This window comes from Colobus angolensis, unplaced genomic scaffold (assembly GCF_000951035.1).
Source record: "Colobus angolensis palliatus isolate OR3802 unplaced genomic scaffold, Cang.pa_1.0 Scaffold100, whole genome shotgun sequence".
Taxonomy (NCBI): Eukaryota; Metazoa; Chordata; class Mammalia; order Primates; family Cercopithecidae; genus Colobus; species Colobus angolensis.
Window position 1 is genome coordinate 5,043,916 of NW_012110920.1, and position 18,929 is coordinate 5,062,844.

The 18,929-nt window shown below is 46.5% G+C and overlaps 1 protein-coding gene across 1 annotated transcript in view; it reads right to left on the reverse strand.

Moving 5' to 3' along the window:
* PLXNA2 (plexin A2) overlaps positions 1-18,929 on the reverse strand; it is a 221,297-nt gene that overhangs the window by 40,188 nt on the left and 162,180 nt on the right. Inside the window, exon 12 of the mRNA XM_011937960.1 lies at positions 17,124-17,314. Within this exon, the coding sequence (XP_011793350.1) occupies positions 17,124-17,314 (191 nt within the window). The remainder of the gene's footprint in view (positions 1-17,123; positions 17,315-18,929) is intronic.

The following is an 18,929-nucleotide window of genomic DNA, read 5'->3' on the forward strand; positions in this document are numbered from 1 at the left end:
TGCCCGGCTGATATGCTGTTCAGACTCCCAGTCTCTTGGTAAGTTGGCTGCAGAGCCGGGACTTGAACTCAGACCTCCTGCCTGTCTATCCTCCGTAGGACAAAGATGGTTCTGCCTCTTTCCCTCTGTCCCATCCAGGCCCTGAACACTCTTATCTGGAGGCTCATTTTACCCAAGTCACCTTGTCTATGGCTCTGACTCCCTTGTCTGAAAATAAAATATCTCCCTTATGAATAAAAATAAACAACACACATGAAATGAATCAAGGGAGATATAGTCAAGGGGACTCAGAGGTGTCTCTGTATGCTGGGGGTGAGGGTGGGAGAAGGAAGGACAACTTGGAGAGGAAGGAACTGGCATGAGGAACTGACAGCCACTATAGCTCTTCTGTCCCTGCACTCTAAAAATATCCAACAATAATCCATCCTGGCTGTTCCAGTCTCCCCTGGCATGGTTTCCTCAGGGACCTGGGACTCCTAGGCTCTGGGAAATGCATACTCGTTAATGAGAAACGGAAAGGGCTGCTTCCTTACCTGCTGCAGGAGAGCATCCTTAGGAGACAATTTGCTTTTAGTTCCTGGTTCTCTTCTAATCCACTTGGAATGAGCTTCACCAGCCCCTCCATCCCCTTCCCTAGCCACCTGGATGGCATGAACCCACCTACCCAAAGGAACTGACAAAACGGTGTTGATTGGTTCTCTCTCCTTCCCCTACTTTTTATTTCTTAAAAAACATTCTTTTGCTCGCTGCAGTTAATTACAACCTTTCAGAAAAACTGTGAAATGAAATCTTTCTGGAAAGCCTAAAAATATTTCTGTCTTGCAGGTAGCATGTGGGGACTGCATTGTGGATCCTCAGCGGCATTGGCAGCTTCCATGGGGTAGCTTCCTCCTGCTGGTAAATCACTGTAGTGCTTCCCTTCCAACATTCGAGGATCAGTGGCAGACACATGGTTGTGGCCATTGGGGTGCTGTAGGGTCTATTTGTTAGCACAGAGCTGCTCAGAAGCATAATTCAGCTTATATTGTTTAGAGAAGAAGACTTTTTTTGGGGGGCAAATTACTAGCAAGTATTATAATCTTGGCATGAAGATACAAGTGAGATAGGTAGTTCCAGCTAGCAGCTGGGGGAATCCAAGCCGGGAGAATCAGTGTCCTTGTGGGTCATTCAACCAGGTCCACGGGGCTTGGAAAGTGCCTGGGGAGTGTAGGGTCTTTATGGCGGTCTTCTTTCTATGCTGTGTACCATGCTGCCAGCATCTGGAGTAGGTGGCAGGGGAGCTCAGGGGACAATGAAGCAACTATCATGCTCTGGGGCTTACAGGAGACACAGCTTATAGCTTCCTTGCTTAAAGCAAAACTGATACGTAAAAGCCTGCATTTCCAAAACATAAATGAAGTGGTGATTATCTGATTTGCAAGTGGATTCCCAAGGCCTCCATTACTGACGACTTCCAAATCTATATGGTTGGCGCAGGCCCCTCTCCTGAGCTCCACAGCCATATATCCAATTGCTACTGGGCATCTCCACTTCCCCATTATGTTCCTCAGGTGCCTCAAATTTCACCATGTCTAAAAATGAACTCTTACATTTTCCTCCTCCTACCCCCAAGCCAATTACCCTCCCAGATCCTCTTTCAAGGTTAATGGACTCACCATGCACCCAGCCAGGAATTCTGCAAGCACCTTCAACTGTTTCTTTCTCTCATCTACCACGAATAATAAAGAAAGTCGCCAGGCCCTATGGGTTCTCACTCCCAGGTGTCTTTTGAACCCATGTGTTCCAGAGTAGGTGTTCAGCAGGGTTCCATCATCTCCTACCCACACTAACCCCAAGGGTTTGCATGTAAATCTACTTTCCAGTAGCTGCCAGGGTGACCTTCAGGAACACATACTTGACCAGGTTACCAGTCACTTGCTCTAAAAACCTTCCATGGCTCTGGCCATTGCCAAGGCAAAGTCCCTAATTCCTAAGGCTGGCCTGGTAGGTGTGGTCTTTGTGATTCTGATCCCTTTTACCCCTTCTGCCACACTTTCTATTCAATAGCACATCATTCATGTCCTACCCTCTCAGTGGTTTCTTTCTACATCATGCTCTTTAAAACTCTCTGAGCCTTTGGACATGTTACCCATTCACCTCCAGCTTAAAAATCAGAGTGGCTCAAGGTGGAGGTCTGCATGCAGAGTGCAAAGGAACAGAGAGAGGCACCCTGTAGAAGGCAGCTTCTGTTGTCTGAAGCCTTCCAGGCAGCTGAGAATGAGTCTAAGGGCCATGCCATCTCTGTGGTGGGCCCGGGAAGCAAGGACCCTGCATCCTGCCTTCTGCATTTCTTCTTAGGATCAAGTATTTGAAGATGGCCAGGGAGAGGAGGCTTGGTGACAAAGAATTTCTTCTCCAGAGAGGGAGTGAGCAGGATCTTGCAGGACACCACCTCAGACCAGAAAGCCGCAGGGTCCCAATCCCCCGACCCGCACCAGCCCTGCCCAACACACACAGAGACCATGTCCCCAGGGCTCTCTCTTAAAAGCAGCTTTTGATTGCAGGGCACTCAGGTCTGCATTCCACAAAGTTGGCTCTCCTGGAAGCCACGTCTGGCCTTTCTACATGGATCTATACAGGGCCAATTTGGCTGAATCCCCAGCTACTGCTTGCAGGACTCTAAGCAAGTTCTTCCAGATCTGGGTGGAGCTGAGAAGCCGCAGGAGAGGTGAGGATGAGAGGCTGTGGTGGAGTCATATGGAGTGCCCCAATGACAGAAGGGAAACCAAAGTACAGCCGGCATGTTAGGCGGATCCATGTCTTGGTCAGTTTCAGATAGCTCTATGCTGCTGGCTACACTCAGGTAGGGGAGAAAGACCATCTGATGCTGGGAGAGTGTCTGCAGAAGGAAGCGAGTAACCTCTGGAATCAGACAGGCCTGAATTTAAATACCAGCTCTGACACTTACGAGTTATGTGACCTTGAATCTCAATATCCTCATTCAAAAACAGATAACAATGCTTGCCTCACAGGGATGATGTGAAGATTAAGTGAGATAACATTTGGAGAGTTCTTAGTATGCTGGTTTAGAGAGTAGGTCTTGATAATTGGTAATCTCCTTCCCTGCACCTCTGTCTTTGTAGATGACTAAACATGGGATGTCAGAATTGGCAGGGTTAGAGGTGATGGAAGGCAACACATGGATGAGGGAGCTCGTCACAGATGTTGGGGTGACCCAGGGTGCAAAGAGCTGCTCATGGGCCTATTGGAGAATGCCCGAAGCCTGAGCTTGGGCAGAGAGTGGTGATGCCGCCATAGTAGGGCCCTGGCTTTGGTGAGTTCTGTGCCCTGCACAGAAGCAGATTCAGAGCCAGACATCATCCTTTCACCCAAAATAAGTTTGGAAGAACACTAGCCCTGTACAAAACGTTCTTTATTATTTCCTCCCTCCCTTCTGGCCATTTCTTCTTTCCCTGGCTATCAGCCATTCCGGGGTAGGTGCAGCATTCCACAATGAACTCAATTAATTCTTTCAGGGAAGTACTTCTGAATGAGACACCCACACAAACAAATGATTTGACAGTTTGGGGTGTGTGTGTGTGTGTGTGTGTGTGTGTGTGTGTGTGTGGTAGGGAGGTGGAGAGAGGGAGAAGGGAAGTGAAACGTCAAATCAGCAGGGAAGATCTTTGGGTACTGACTCATTTGAGCCCCATGCTTTTCACCCCGTATTATACTGTGGACTAGAAGTCTATCTGAATTCTCTCCATTCTCCCCATTATACTGTGGACCTCAGAAGTGAGAGCTAGAAGAAGGGGATTGGAGAAAGAACATCCTAGAAGCAGCCTGCTGCTGTTGAGTTGGGGTGAAAGGGGTCACTGAGGCTCTCCCCACTGTGCTGTGCTGGCACTGCCTGTGTGCCCTTCCTCTGCCCACCCCTCACACTTGGGACCCCCCAGAGTCCTGGCCCTGTCCTCTTATGGACTACAGTCTTATGCTGCAAATAGACGTTTTGGTCAATGATGGACCATATATACGACGATGGTCCTTTAAGATTATAATGGAGCTGAAAAATTCCCACCACTTAGTGGCATTGTGGCAGTCATAAGTCGTAGGAAAGCCTAGGGAAGCATATACAATTATGTACAGCACATAATACTTGATAATGATGCTAAATGACTAGGTTGTTTACATACTTACTATATTTTTTATTGTCATTTTAGAGTGTACTCCTTCTACTTCTTAAAAAAAAAAAAAAAAAAGCTAACTGTAAAACAACTTCAGGGAGGACCTTCAGGAGAGATTCCAGAAGAAGACATTGTCATCATTGGAGACAACAGCTCTTTGCGTGCTATTTCCCCTGAAGACCTCACAGTAGGATAAGATAAGGAGGCGGAAGACAGTGATATGGATGATCCTGACCCTGGGTAGGCCTAGGATGATCTGTGTCTTCGCGTCTTAGTCTTTAACAAAATAAGCTTAAAAAGTTAAAAAGTGAATTTCAAAACTAGAAAAAAATCTTACAGAATAAGGATATAAAGAAAGAAAATATTTTTGTACAGCTATACAATGTGTGTGTTTTAAGCTAAGTGTTGTTACAAAGGAGTCAAAAGGTTAAAAAATTAAGTCTATAAAGTAAAAAGTTACAGTAACTGGCCGGGCGCCGTGGCTCATGCCTATAATCCCAGCACTTTCGGAGGCCAAGGTGGGCGGATCACCTGAGGTCAGGAGTTTGAGACCAGCCTGACCAACGTGGGGAAACCCCGTCTTTACTAAAAATACAAAATTAGCTGGGCATGGTGGTGCATGCCTGTAATCCCAGCTACTCGGCAGACTGAGGCAGAAGAATCGCTTGAACCGGGAGGTGGAGAGTTCAGTGAGCCGAGATCGTGCCACTGCACTCCAGCCTGGGCAACAACAGTGGAAATCCATCTCAAAAAAAAAAAATTTTAGTAACTAAAGTTAATTTACAACTGAAGAAGAAAACAATTTTTAAATTAATTTAGTATAGCTTAAGTGCATTCTGTCTTTACAGTTTATGGTAGTGTACAGTAATGTCCTAGGCCTTCACATTTACTCACCACTCACGGAACTCACCCAGAGCAACTTCCAGTCCTGCAAACTGGAAATGGTAAATGCCCTAAATATGGTGTACCATTTTTAATCTTTTACATCATATTTTTACCAGCCCATTTTTATGTTTAGATACGCAAGTACTTACCATTGTGTTACAATCGCCTATGGTGTTCACGACCAGTCACATGCAGTACAGGTGTGCAGCCTAGCTGTTTAGTACGGTACACCATCTAGGTTTATGGAAGTACCCGCCATGATGTTCACACAAGGATGAAATTGTCTAATGACACATTTTTCAGAATGCATCTCCATGGTTAAGTGATGCATGACTGTACGTGTGCTTGCTGGGAGAGCTCAGGGGCCCCCACAGCTATAGGGTATAAAGTCTCTATGCATTTGACATGCTGTTCCCTGGGCTGGTTAAGCATGTCCACTGACAAATGCCTACCCATCCTCAAGTCTCTACTCAAAAGATGCCCCCCCAGGGAGGCCTCCCCTGACTCCTTTAGCAGATTTAGTAGCCCCTTCTCCTACCCTCCCACTTCCCTCTCTGAACACCTCCAGGACCATGATTGCCACACTACACTGTAACTGCTTATTCCCTCAATAAGACAATAACTATCTTGGGACAAGGGACTATCTAGCTTTTCTTAGTAAACTAATCCTTAGCACACTGCCTGGAACAGAGTAACTGTCAATAAATATCCCCAATTCCCTGTTAAAAGGAAATGCTGGTCTCAACCAGATACTAGAACAGACTGCGTTCTTTAATGATGACTGGAGGAGTGGAGGTACGTAACTGTTGCCTGAGAGTGATGTAGTATTTTAACATCGGGATCATTAAACAGCTCTTCCTGCAATCTCACTTGCTTTAATTTAAACCAATTTCTGGTTTGATTCCTCATCGAATGGAGGACTGAACAGCTGCCCCCTCATCAAACATCTTTTAGCTACTGAAGACAGCAATTAAGTCACCCCTGGCCTTTGCTTCTGCAGTTCTTCCAGCCTTTTCACTGAAGATCTTGGTTTCTAAACCCTTTGATCATTTTGGATGCTTTTCTCTGGACCCTCGGATTTCTATGCATCTTTTGAGAGTGTAGTGACCCAAACTCGGGTTGTGGCTTCAGCAAAGGCCTGATTGATTGATGTGCAGTAAGGAGGGCCTGCGAAGACGACTTCCTTTGCTTGTCACACACGCCATTAACCAGGCTGGCCCTGGGCAAAACCCAGTGAAGGATAAACATTTGGTATCTTTCCCATGTTCTTTTGTGTTTTCCTCCCAGGGGTTCTTTCCCTCATTTTAGGCACTTTTCACTCAGCTGTCCCCTCCTCCCTTTCTGTATTTGTATACAACAAGTACAGAAAAATGTATTTGCATCTTAATGGGACTTTAAGTTGTGTTATTACTTGGCCTTAAGATTACTGATATCTATTGACTGGTTGTAGAATAAAAAGTTTGTCTATTGTTTGCAGGATTCAGAGGGAAAATAAGGGAAACACTTTAGGGTAGAGAGCTCAGGCTAGCAGCGCTAAACCCTGCCCCAGGAGCAGTCAGTGACCACGCCCAGGTATAAAGGTGGCTAGTTTAAGTCCTGGCCATGCACTTCTTGATCTGTAAATGTTAAGCCAGGAAGACTAGGCCAGCAGGATGTGGGATCAGGCAGGCATGCCTAGGTCACAGCACATATGACGATGGCCGGGGACTAAGCAGGAGATTCCTATATTCTGCTGAGGCCCTCTCAAAACTTCCAGGAACCTCTGGTTTAGGGAGTCACTTCTCCACCTGCTCAGACCCCACCTTGACAGCAGCACAGCCCAGCTGAACCCTGGAGAGTGCCAGGGCACCCCAGCTAAATCTGTGTTCCTGCCAGACCCTGTCATGTTTGTTTTCCTCCGTGGGTGCCATGACCTGGAAAGCAGCCGCCGTGATGCTGCACCCGACCTCATTCTTGCAGCCACTAATTGAACAGTTCGGAGGGAACTGTGCCACAAAGCAGCCCAAGGGCAAGAGCAGATGCGGCGGATTAATTACAGCTGGGGAGATGCGAAGGGCTGCACCGGGGAGGCGCTGGAAGGCCCAGGGGCTTGGCAGCCTGGGAAGTGAGTGCTCAGGTGGGCTGTTCCTAGGTTCAGCCTCAGGCAGAGCCTTGTTGGGCCAGGGTTGGGGCCAACTTCAGAGTAGGGGCTTGTCGGGGCAGAGGAGCTTGGTGGGAGCTTCACAAAGCTGAGCTCCCGTTCTAGACACCCTATCTTCCTCTGGTTGTATCTCTGGGCTCATAGAGATGGCGAGAAAGAAGCCAGAAGCAGGGCTTCAGCTCCAAGGTATTGAAGATTCTAAGAATGATGGCTGCTGCTTTCACATTCTTTAAGTGCTTATAATGAGTAAGGAATTATGCCAGAGGCTTTACATATTTTATCCCACTAAGGGCTCAAAACAAGCTATGAGGTGTTATTATCATTCCCATTTTTCAGATGAGAAATAGTGTCCCAGAGAGGTTAAATAACTTGTTTAAGGTTCCACAGTAAGTGGCAGAGTCCAGCCAGGTTTATCTAACCGCTGCTTTTTGCCTTCCCACAGCACTGCCCCGGGGAGACCCCCATCCTTGGTCACCCACCATAAGAATGCATGCCCTGGCCTGCTCTTCGCTTCTGTCTGCTTAGGCACTCCAGCCCCTTTCCCTTTCTTCCCATCTCGGCAGTAGGCTTAAGATGCACAGATCAAGAAGTGCATGGCGAGGACTTAAGCCATGGCTAAGGCCATGCCTTGCTGCTTTCCAAGGAGCTCTGGAGTTGGCCTTGCTGGTCACTGCCTTTACTCCTGCTCTCTCTGGCTCCCTTAACTTCTCAGCATCCATCCCCACTCCTCTCTGACCTCACCCAGGCAATATCCACACTCCCCTCTTGGCCTTGCCCCTTTGTCTCTCCCTTGAATGTCCAGTCTCCCCAAACAATGCCGGGACTGGGGACTACTGACTTTCTTCCCATCTCTGCAGCAGGCTTGAGGAAGAGCTTGGTGCCAGCTCCTTTCTCTCCTCTGGCTCTGCAGATTGACAGTTCTATTTGTCCAAGTGAGCTCAGGAAAGAGATGAAGGATAATACACGGGTCAAACATAGGGGCTCTTGAGTCAAGTAGCTGCAGGTCAAATTCCAGTTCTAAAACTTACTCTCAGTGTCACTTTAAGAAAGTTACCAGACCTTGGCCGGGCGCAGTGGCTCATGCCTGTAATCCCAGCACTTTGGGAGGCCGAGGCGGGTGGATCACAAGGTCAGCAGATCGAGACCATGCTGGCTAACATGGTGAAACCCCATCTCTACTAAAAATACAAAAAAATTAGCTGGGCATGGTGGCAGGTGCCTATAGTCCCAGCTAATTGGGAGGCTGAGGCAGGAGAATGGCGTGAACCCAGGAGGCAGAGCTTGCAGTGAACAAAGATTGCGCCACTGCACTCTAGCCTGGGCAACAGAGTGAGACTCCATCTCAAAAAAAAAAAAAAAAAAAGCAAAAAAAGAAAAAGAACGTTATCAGACCTCATAGTGCTTCAGTGTCCTCATCAATGAAATGGGTCTAATGACAATACTAACTTCTATTTCATAACAGTTGTTTTGAGGTCGAAATGAGATGACATATGTGAGGTGCTGAGCTAAGTGCAAGGTAAGTATTCTGTGAAAGTTAGCTATGATTTTTCTCATGACTATTTTATGTTGAAGAAATCCAGGTGGAAGCTGGGTTAGCTGAGGTCCAAAGGAAAAGTAGCTTTGTTTTCACGAGCATCCTATGCAGGTGGAGCCTCTGGGTCCTGTTCTTGATGGGGACTCAGGGCAGGGGCAGATGGGCTGACTCGAGAAGGAGAGGTGGTTGGTGTGGACGTTGCCCAGTGTGGCATTGCCCAGTGTGGCCTCTGATGGGCCTGCGCAGCTCTCACCATGGTTTCCAGTAGGTGGGCAGTGCCCGCCCACTGGATTTGTAAAAGGAGACAGGAGAAACTGATGTCAGAGCCTCCCAGAAGGAGAAGAGGTGCCGAAGAAGCCACTCCAGAATGGCCTCAGCCCCGTCAGCATCCTCAGCGGATGTTCATACTCTGTATTAAAAGCTTTTGTGTCTAAGATTGGGATTTCAGGAGGGTTCTGCCCTGAGGAGCCCCCTAATCAGGACAAACCAGTGAGGACAAGTCAAGGATGTGTTGACAGCTTCTCCTCTCTTTCCTAATCCTCTCACTCATTTGACTTTAGAGGGCAGCGATGCCAACTTTGTGGCTGCACGTTTTCATTTCCTCCTGGCTCCTAAAGACACCTGGATGCTGGGTCTGAGAAAGCAAATTGTGGTATTCTTTTCCACTTGGAGTGTATGTGTGTGTGTGTGCCTGTGTGTGCACTCTTCACAGTAGACTAGAGCCCAGCTGACGAGCTCTGTAGGAATCTATGGCATTGGCGGTGCCAGCTCTCCTGCCCGGCGTGAATCCTTGCTGGCTCTGTCTTAGCTGATAGTACATTCAAAACCTAATTGTTATCTCAGCAGAGTAACTCCATTATTCATCCTGACACCATTCCCCGTTAGCTGTTTGTTGCAGTGATGTTATATTAATGAGGCCTGCAAATAAATGAATGAAAGATCAGAGTGCCGGCTTGTTTCTCAGGAAAGCTGGCTGACTTATTTATTTATTTGTGGGGAACTTTGCAGTGAGTCATTCTGGCCCTGGGCAGGTGGCTTTTGGCCTTTCCTGCAGAGATTTGGTGCAGCCTTGCAGATAAATACTTGTAAATGTCCCAGTTTCCCCAACAGTTTCACAAATGCATTTGCATCTGAGAGAATCCAGGCAAAACCAATCTACTTTAAATTATTTGTGCAAGTGGAGAACAGGAGCTAGCAGGAGTGATGGATCATCTCAAACTATTAAGGTATCAACAATTATTTGAGCTTGGTTTTAGAGGCCAGTGTCATAGTTTTCTATAATTGATTTTCTTTCTCAGTTACATGTACCTAAGATATGTAAGATAATGTTAAAGAGAATTTATATTCCCTAAGCATGGACTACGGAGGTGATGGAAAAGTTACTGAGGTTGAAAAATTCATAAAGTAAAAGCTACATGGTGGTCAATGGAGAAACAGCTGTAAACCTAACACCCCCACTGCCTGGCATCAGTGTGGCCGTATGGTGCAATGTGCCAGGTGACTTTGGGAACACACAGGAATGTTCTTTCACATCTTAAGGGTGGTGGGTTCCCGGTCACACCAACTCTGGTGTTCATCTCCTGCATCTTAAGCCTGCTTTGCCTTGGCTTCACCCTGATCTATTCTTGGCCTGCAAGTGTGAACCACCTGGGCCCCATCGTCTGGCCTCTACCACCAGGCTGAGATGCTTGAGAGGTCAGAGCTGCCAGGCCAGGGAATCCAGCTTTCACTTTAGCTTAATGGCCATCTCATTGGTGGGCATAGCAAAAACAACAACAACAACAACAACAACAAAACCCAACTGAATGTGATAGCTTCAAGAAATAACTGGGGTAGGGGTTAGAATAATGCTTCCCCCTGAAAGGCAAGAAGTGACTGCCCCAAGCTCACATGCACCCCAATACCCCCTTCTTGTTGCTTTTCCTCTCACTCATAGGAGTAAGTGTGGACCTCATGTTTAGGAAGACAGTTAAGTGAAGGTTACTTTAAGGCTCAGTACAAAGGGTAACCAATATTCCCAATTTGTCTGGCATCTCTTGGTAAGTTCCAAGAGGATTCTGATCCTGGACGCAGACATTTTTGTTACACTTGGGGTGGGATGAGGTGGGGAAATGTATAGCCAAGGAACAGTCCCCCATCCCCCTCACCATGGTGTGGTGAAGGAAGTCTGCCTTCTGCTCTGCTGCTAACCAGATATGGGTGTGACACTGGGCTAATTCTTTACTTCTCTAAGCACTGTTTCCCCAACTCTTAAGTGAAGATAATCATAGCCATTTTGCAGGGTTGTTTGGAGGAGTAGGCTCAGAGCCTGGCACATGGGAGAGTCTTGTTAAAGAGAAGCAATTGTCATGAAGACTCCCAGAATTAGAATGTTGGCTGGTCTGCTCATGTTCCTTGCCTGAGGTTAGTGTCCTCATTAGCAGGAGACCTGTATCCCTGCTTCAGACCTCCTTCTACACAGGACACGACTGCAGAGGGTGGAGATTAGAAGTCTGCCCCAGGCCTTTTGGAGGAAGCACAGTGGCCTGCAGGGCAGTCAGTTTCCAGCCTCTTCCAGGTAGCCAATGTTCAAGGATAGGCTAGGGCTACATTGGAAGAGGCTGCATAACCCAGTCTCCCTAACCAGGACTCATGTATACATGCGACAGACATCTTCCAAGCCCAGCACAGTTCATGGCATACAGTAGTCATTAATTAAATATTCATTTAATGAGTGAATTAATGTATTTGGAATGGTGGCATCTCCCCCCTCTGATCAGAATGCTCACTCTTATGGTTTGATTCTTGTCTCCTCAAAATTCATATGGTAAAGACCTAATTCAGTACCTTAGAATGGCACCTTCTTTGGATATAGGGTCTTTAAAGAAGTAATCATATTAAAATGAGATAATTAGGGTGGGCAGTAATCCAATATGGCAGGGTATTTATTAAAAAAAGAAAAAAAAGACTAGGGAGACAGATACACACACAGAGATAGAATGCCATGTGGACATGAAGGCAGAGGTCAGGTTGATGCTTCTACAAGCCAAGGAATGGCAAAGATTCCAGCAACCACCAGAAGCCAGGAAGGAGGCCTGCAGCAGATTCCCCCTCACAGAGCTCAGAAGGAACCCATGCGGCTGACACCTTGATCTTGAAGTTCAGGCCTCCAAATACATTCAGGTTGTTTAAGCCACCTGTTTGTGGTTCTTTGCTAGGGCAGCCCTGGGAAACTGATATACTCACTTGGAGTGAAGAAGACCTCTGTTATGTGAGCTCCAAAATCCCTTTACCCTCCCTGAGTTTATCTTTCTGAGAAAATATTCAGTCTCTTCCTTTACTGCTGGATCCTGCCTACTCATGGCTCCTTAAGAAATGTTTCTCTCTGGGCCTTCCTTTCCAGTGGGTGGCTCCTAACACCCTCCTCTTTGAGGTCCCAGCAGGTCCTGAAGCACAAGCTGGGGGAACGGAAACGTGGCGGGCCAGGCATCTCATGGGCTTTCCAGTCCTCCGCACATCTCCTGTTTCTAGGGTTGAACAGGTGACACGTGCACAGACACCCATGATGACAGCTGGAAATGGGAGCAGCTCAGGAGGCCTCCCACGGGGGACAGCATCATTATCACACCACGAACTCGCTGAGAAGGAGCAGACCGTGAGTCCTGAGGGGGTCCTAACCTGAAGTTTATGCAAACTGTGAAATTCAATAGCCTGTACAACTTGTTCTACATGAAGCTGCCATAAAAGATGGGTCCCTCGGGGTGGGCCTGGTTGCCATGGAGAAGATGGGGTAAGGAGAGGTTACGGAACAACACAGCTGTTTATCTAACTATGTGTGCGCCCACTTCTTTTTCTAACATAGAACTCTTTTGAGATCATCTCATTTATTTCTCTGCTGTCCCAGGAAGGACAGCATCCATTCCAGCTTCCACTTATTTCCAGGTGGAGATTCTGCCACCCCCAACTGCCATCACAGGCCATCTTAGAATCATTCTCTTTTCATCCTTCAAGAAGGATCTTTGAGTAAGTGGCTTCTATTTACTGCACAGAGTGGCTGCACTAAGGAGGGCACCCATTCTGAAGATGAAGGCTGAGGACAAGGAGGTCTACATCAAAGGGTATGGGCCTCATGGAAGTCCGATGATTCAGAGGTTTGGGGAAAACATCTACGCCATTGCAAAGGGATTAGCCAAGAAAGCTGAAGTAAAGAAAATGAGTTGGCCAGGCACGGTGGCTCATGCCTATAAATCCAGCACTTTGGGAGGTCGAGGCGGGCAGATCACTTGAGGTCAGGAGTTTGAGACCAGCCTGGCCAACATAGTGAAACCACATCTCTACTAAAAATACAAAAATTAGCTGGGTGTGGTGGCACGCACCTGCAGTCCCAGCTACTCGGGAGGCTGAGGCAGGAGAATCCCTTGAACCTGGGAGGCCGAGGTTGTAGTGAGCCAAGATCACACCACTGCACTCCAGCCTGGGCGACAGAGTGAGACTCCATCTCAAAAAAGAAAAGAAAAGAAAAGAAAATCTCCTTAAAGGTTACTTTTAGCAAATTACATATTCTTGCCGAAAACACCACAGAGATGAGATTGTGTCCTTCTCAGAGCGTTCTATTGAAAGGTACATGAGGTTGATTTTTCCCATTACTGGCTTTGTTTACTTTGATCAATTGGTTTAGGTGAGGTCTACCACGTTTCTTCACTGCCCAGTTACTATTGTTCTTGTTATAATTAATAAGTATCTTATGGGAAGGTAGCTTAAGGTTATGTAAATATCCTATTTCTCATCATACTTTCATCTACTAATTTTAGTGTTCATTGACCATTCTTTGCCTGAAACAATTATTACTGTGTACTTTGCCAAATGGTGATTTCTATTTCTGTAATTCCTTCTACATTTTTTAGTTGGAATTCTAGTGTAAAGATGAGTTTTTCTGTCTATTTATTTATTTAGAGACAGGGTCTTGGCCGGGCGTGGTGACTCACGCCTGTAATCCCAGCACTTTGGGAGGCCAAGGTGGGCGGATCGCTTGAGGGCAGGAGTTTGAGACCAGCCTGGCCAACATGGCAAACCCCGCCTCTTCTAAAAATACAAAAATTAGCCAGGCGTGGTGGTGCATGTCTGTTGTCCCACCTACTCAGCAGGCCGAAGAAAGAGAATTGTTTGAACCCGGGAGCTGGAGGTTGCAGTGAGTCGATTGTGCCACTGCACTCCAGCCTGGGTAACAGAGCGAGGCCCTGTATCAAAAAAAAAAAAAAAAGTTAAAAAAGAGACAGGGTTTCTCTCTGTTGCCCAGGCTGGAGTGCAATGGCATGACCATAGTTCACTCTAGCCTCAGACTTCTGGAATCAAGTGATCCTCCCGAGTAGCTAGCACTACAGGCATGCACCACCACATCCAGCAAAATTTAAAATTATTATTATTTTTTTTTAGAGATCAGGATTCTGCTGTGTTGCCCAGGCTGTTCTTGAACTCCTGGCTTCAAGCAGTCCTCTCAGCTTCTGCCTCCCAAAGAACTGGGATTACAGGCATGAGCCATCGTAGCTGTCCCCCCATTATTTATTTAGTTGTTTGTTTCTTTTTATCAGGAAGAACCACAGATTCTTATTCTATTGGTGAAATCCACAGCTATCATTTTTTATGTTCTTGCTCAAATTGCCCAGATTCGGCCTCTGAGATCCCCTTTGAGTTGCCTCAGGTGCCCTTTTGATAGGTCCCGTACAGGTAATTTTTGGTACTTCTTGCCAAATAAATATATAACCTGAATTTGATCATGAGGTTAGACAAATCCAAATTGAGGGACATTCTACAAAATAACTAGCCTGTGCTTCTCAACAGTATCAAGGTCATAAAAGACAAAAAAGGACTGAGGATTAAAGGACAAAGGAGACATGACAATAGAATGTCACATGGGATCCTGGATTGGATCCTAGACCAGAAAAAGGACATCGGTGGGACAATTGGCAGAATGTTAATAAGGCATGTATATTAGATGATATTATTGTATCCATGCTAATTTCCTGATTTTGATAATTATACTGTGGTTATGTAAGATGTTAACTTTGGAAATCTGGGTGAAGGGTATATGAAAGTTCTTTGTACTATTTTTGTACCTTTTTATAAGTCTAAAATTATTTCAAGAATGAAAAGTTAAAGAAAGAGACAATGACTTTTACAGGGAAAGGAGGATGGAGTGGGGCTAGGAGAAAATGAAAAGAAAAAAATATTGAAATGCAAATAAAGAAATGAAAGAAAATATTCCAGATAATCATGAATACAACATTCCAGGCCTGGATGCTCCCTCCCCCATGTCCTGTTCAGAGTGAGGTGCGCCGAGTGGCTTGGGACACAGCATGGATTTCTCTCTCTCCAAAGATGCTCCTTCCTTTCTCAACAGCCTTGACTTGAAAAGCACCAGCAGGAGATTGGGGCCTCTGATGCCTGCTGATATGTTCACTGGGAAAATCAATTACAGCCTAATTACCTCAGGGGGTTAATTAGCCCTCGTGTAGCTTGGGTGTCTTCTGTGAACAGAGCAGCCTATCAGCCCCCAGTCAGCGAGCAGGGGCAGCTGAGGCAGAGGTTTCCCAGTGAGAAGCTTGCCTTGGGGCTGGAAAGGGGCCCCAGCCAGTCGGGGAGTGGATGGTGCAGCTGCTGGGGCTGGCAGAGGCGGGTGGTGCTGATGGAAGCAAGTCTCTGCCTAATTTAAGCTCCCCCACACCACGGGTGCCCACAGATGTAGAGACAACTGTAGCACCAAGAATTACGGAACAGTGCAAGTTCTCAGGCCAGCAGTGGCCGGAAATCACTCGAATCAGGGAGAAGGCACGGAGCCCTGAGCAGCTCAGGAAGCTAGCTGTCTGAGGGCAGAGGCTGGGGCACTGCCAGCAGCCCCTGCAAACATTCTCTTCCAGAGACATAAAGACACAGGAGAAAGTCAGGAGGCACCATCCCTGGTCACAATCAAGAATAAAATGGGATTGAAGTAGCTCTGTCTTTGAAAGGCAGTGTCTGTGCTCTCCTAACTCCTCTCTGCACGGATGAATGAGGGCCTGGATGCAGTAAGCACTCTCCTACCGATAGCCCTGCACTGTCTGGGATGTGCTGCCTTGTGGATGGATTGCATCTATCTGGTCTAGGAAAAGTTAAGGAAGGGGAAGCACCTCTTCTTCTTTTATGTACTTGGGAATATTGTAAAGAATTTAAAAATGGTTTTATAATTAAATATGAGTTCAAATACTGGCTCTGCCACTTCTCAGCTGTATAAACTTGAGCATGTCACTCAATTTCTCTGAGCCTCATTTTCTTCATCTGTACAGTGGGGGTGAAAATACTTATTTCCCATGGCTGTTGTGAGGATTAAATGTAATTTACACACATTAAATAAATAATTTCTACCTCTTCAAATAACCTATCTGTAGGTTAGCAGCACCTATTCCATCTTAAGGGTTTCTTTTTAAAACTGATCTGAGGTTTTGATATGATCATAGAGATGTTCCAGAAGTTTCCCAATATTCTGTGATATAGGTGAGGACAAGAGTTGCTTTCCTTGGCCAGCAGGGAAAACGAAGCAGGGAAAAGGATGGTGCAGCAGCTCAGGGAAGAGGCAGAAAAGGAGCAGCCCCTTCCTCCTTTCTTAAACACGCAGACCACCGGGTATCTGCCCGGGCCTTTATTTCTAGTCACCATCAGGAAGGTGCAGTTAGTTTCAAAGTATGAGCGACAGTTATAGACTAGGGAGCAGTGAAAAGGGAGCACAGAACACAACCAGAGTTAAATACAGCGACTCCTCTCCCAGGCCATTTGAAACCCAAGCAATTGCATTTTCATCCACATTATCCATTCATCTTCCTTTGAAATTTGCTATTTTGGAAACATCATTTTTTCCCCAGGATAATTAACTTCCTTTTCTTTCTATTAAAATGCATGAAAAAATTGGGACAGGGAGTAAATCCTGGGAAATGGCACGGTGGCTAATGCAGTGCTTGCCTTTACTCTCCTCTTCCGTTCTCAGCTTTGCAACTCTGAGCTAATTGCGGCTCCTGAAATCACATTTCTGCTGAGAAAAGCTAAACCTGTTTTCTGAAATGTTCACCCACCATGGAGCCAATTTCTCCTCCTCACTTGGCTCAGCCAGCCTGGCAGGGAGACTGGGCTGGCTCTGCCTCCCTTGTTGTGTGCACGTGCACACCAATGCACTTGTACATTCATGCGCAGGCATGAGGATGCGCTTCCATACGCTTACCTCTTATACCTAGACAGGGGCCGTCGAGACACACATGAGAGGTTTCCTATACCCCCCACATTAAACTCACTCTACGCCAAGAATTTGTCCACAGAGTCTCAATTTGCACTCCTCGCCCACTGTCTTGGGGTCAGCTCTTGGCTGCCCCTTCCTGCTCTAGGGACTTGGAGGACTTACCTCGGTGATTTGAGGGTTGGAGCACTTGACATTGTGGCTGGACCAGTCGAGCCAGGGGCTGGAGGGGCTGGTACAGTGCTGGTGGAGGGTGCACCTGCGCTCCCCGCTGCACCAGCCACACTCAAACTTCCGGTCGGCCTTGAGGCAGAGGCCGCAGCTCTCCCGCTGGGCTGCACACTTGTAGAGATGGACTGCAAAGAGAGCAGGTGGTCACAGATGAAACCAGAAAGGGCTGCTCACAATACGCCCTACTCTTGCAGGTGTGATAGAAACTCTTCCTCACCATGGATAACACCACCGATCATCATTATCATTGCAAGAATGACTGATGGGGAATTAATAAATTGAGCCTCTTACCAGTCACTTAAGGGCACTAGGAAGAATAATATTATTTAAGAATTCTGGCTCTAGATTGAATCAGATTAGGGCTTTAATTGCGGCTTCACTACTTCCTAGCAATGTGACAAAGGATTTCACCTCCTTGAACCTCACCTAATCTCTAACATGAAGATAATCATTGTTTTTTTTGTGAGGTTGGAATAAGATACTGCATATTAAGTGTTTAGCACAATGCCTGTAACATATCTGATGCCCTATACATGTTTATTATCTTTTCTTTGAACTCGTGCTATATTCTTACGCTGCATTTTCTCTTACTCTCACACTCTCACATATGGTCCTCATGCAGGAAGTAAGGGCTGCTTTCCTCCATTGAAGGAAAAATGAGGCTCAGAGAGAGATAATGACTCTTAGAGCTTAGTAAGATTAGTGATCCAAACTGGAATCTTCAAACTCCAACTTGCTATGCTGCTAAATGGTAGGTCTTAAGAAGAGAGGAGTCTTGTCTGGCAAACTGGAAATTGCATGGGTTTGAGAGAGGAGTCAGCTTGGGGTTAAAGAAAGGCCAGGTGGCTAGCAGTGGGGGAAGCATTGCTGATAAAAAAAAAAAGAGGGTGACACAGTCTGTTCACAGCCCTTATGAATTGAGAATATGTCCCCAGAGAGGGCAAACTGGCCACTTAAATGATAACATTTGGAGTGTGCAAACCCTTTGTCTTCGCTTTTGTCTCCTGCTGACTTATAAGTGCTAGTATAACCAGCGAATTAGTGGAACTGTGCTTCAGGTTCAGGAACCTGGTCTTAGCTCCTTGCCTGCTGAGATTTCGAGTTAAAAGTAGAATTCTCCAAAAGCAAAACACGTAAAACTCATTTTTCCACTCTTTTGGACAAGCACACATAAGCTTTCAGGACCAGGTGGTATGCCATTGCTGGAAGTGAGATACACGCCCCAGGGAAAGTGTAATTTTAACATTCTTCCCATAGGTCTTCATCCTGTTCCTCTGCTGTGTCCAGCACCCTTTAGTCCCAGCTGCAGGGCCTATATTTAAATGCCCTCATGCTTATCGCTTTGTAAGGTAGAGGGAAGGAAATGGGAATCTTAAAATGAATGAGTACACACTGAGCATCTATAAATATGTACCACATGGTCCATACCCATGAGCTCATGTAAAGGGGACAGCCATTCATCTGAGTTCACACAGCTGTAAGTGAAAGAGCCACCAGGTGAATCCCGCTTTGCTGGATTCTAGAACCTAAGTTTTTAAACAGTGTGGTCCTCTCCATCCAGCCCAATGCGCAGGCTGCAGTGACACTCAGGCTAGCGGGTGGAGGCGATACGAATGTGAAGACAACACTGTCTGTGCACTCTCAGAGCTTCTTCAACATTGTGAGAGTCACAAGCAGAGTTTCTGATGCAACAGCTTGGATGTGGCTGCTCTCTAAGCTCCAGGTGCTAAGGCAACCTCT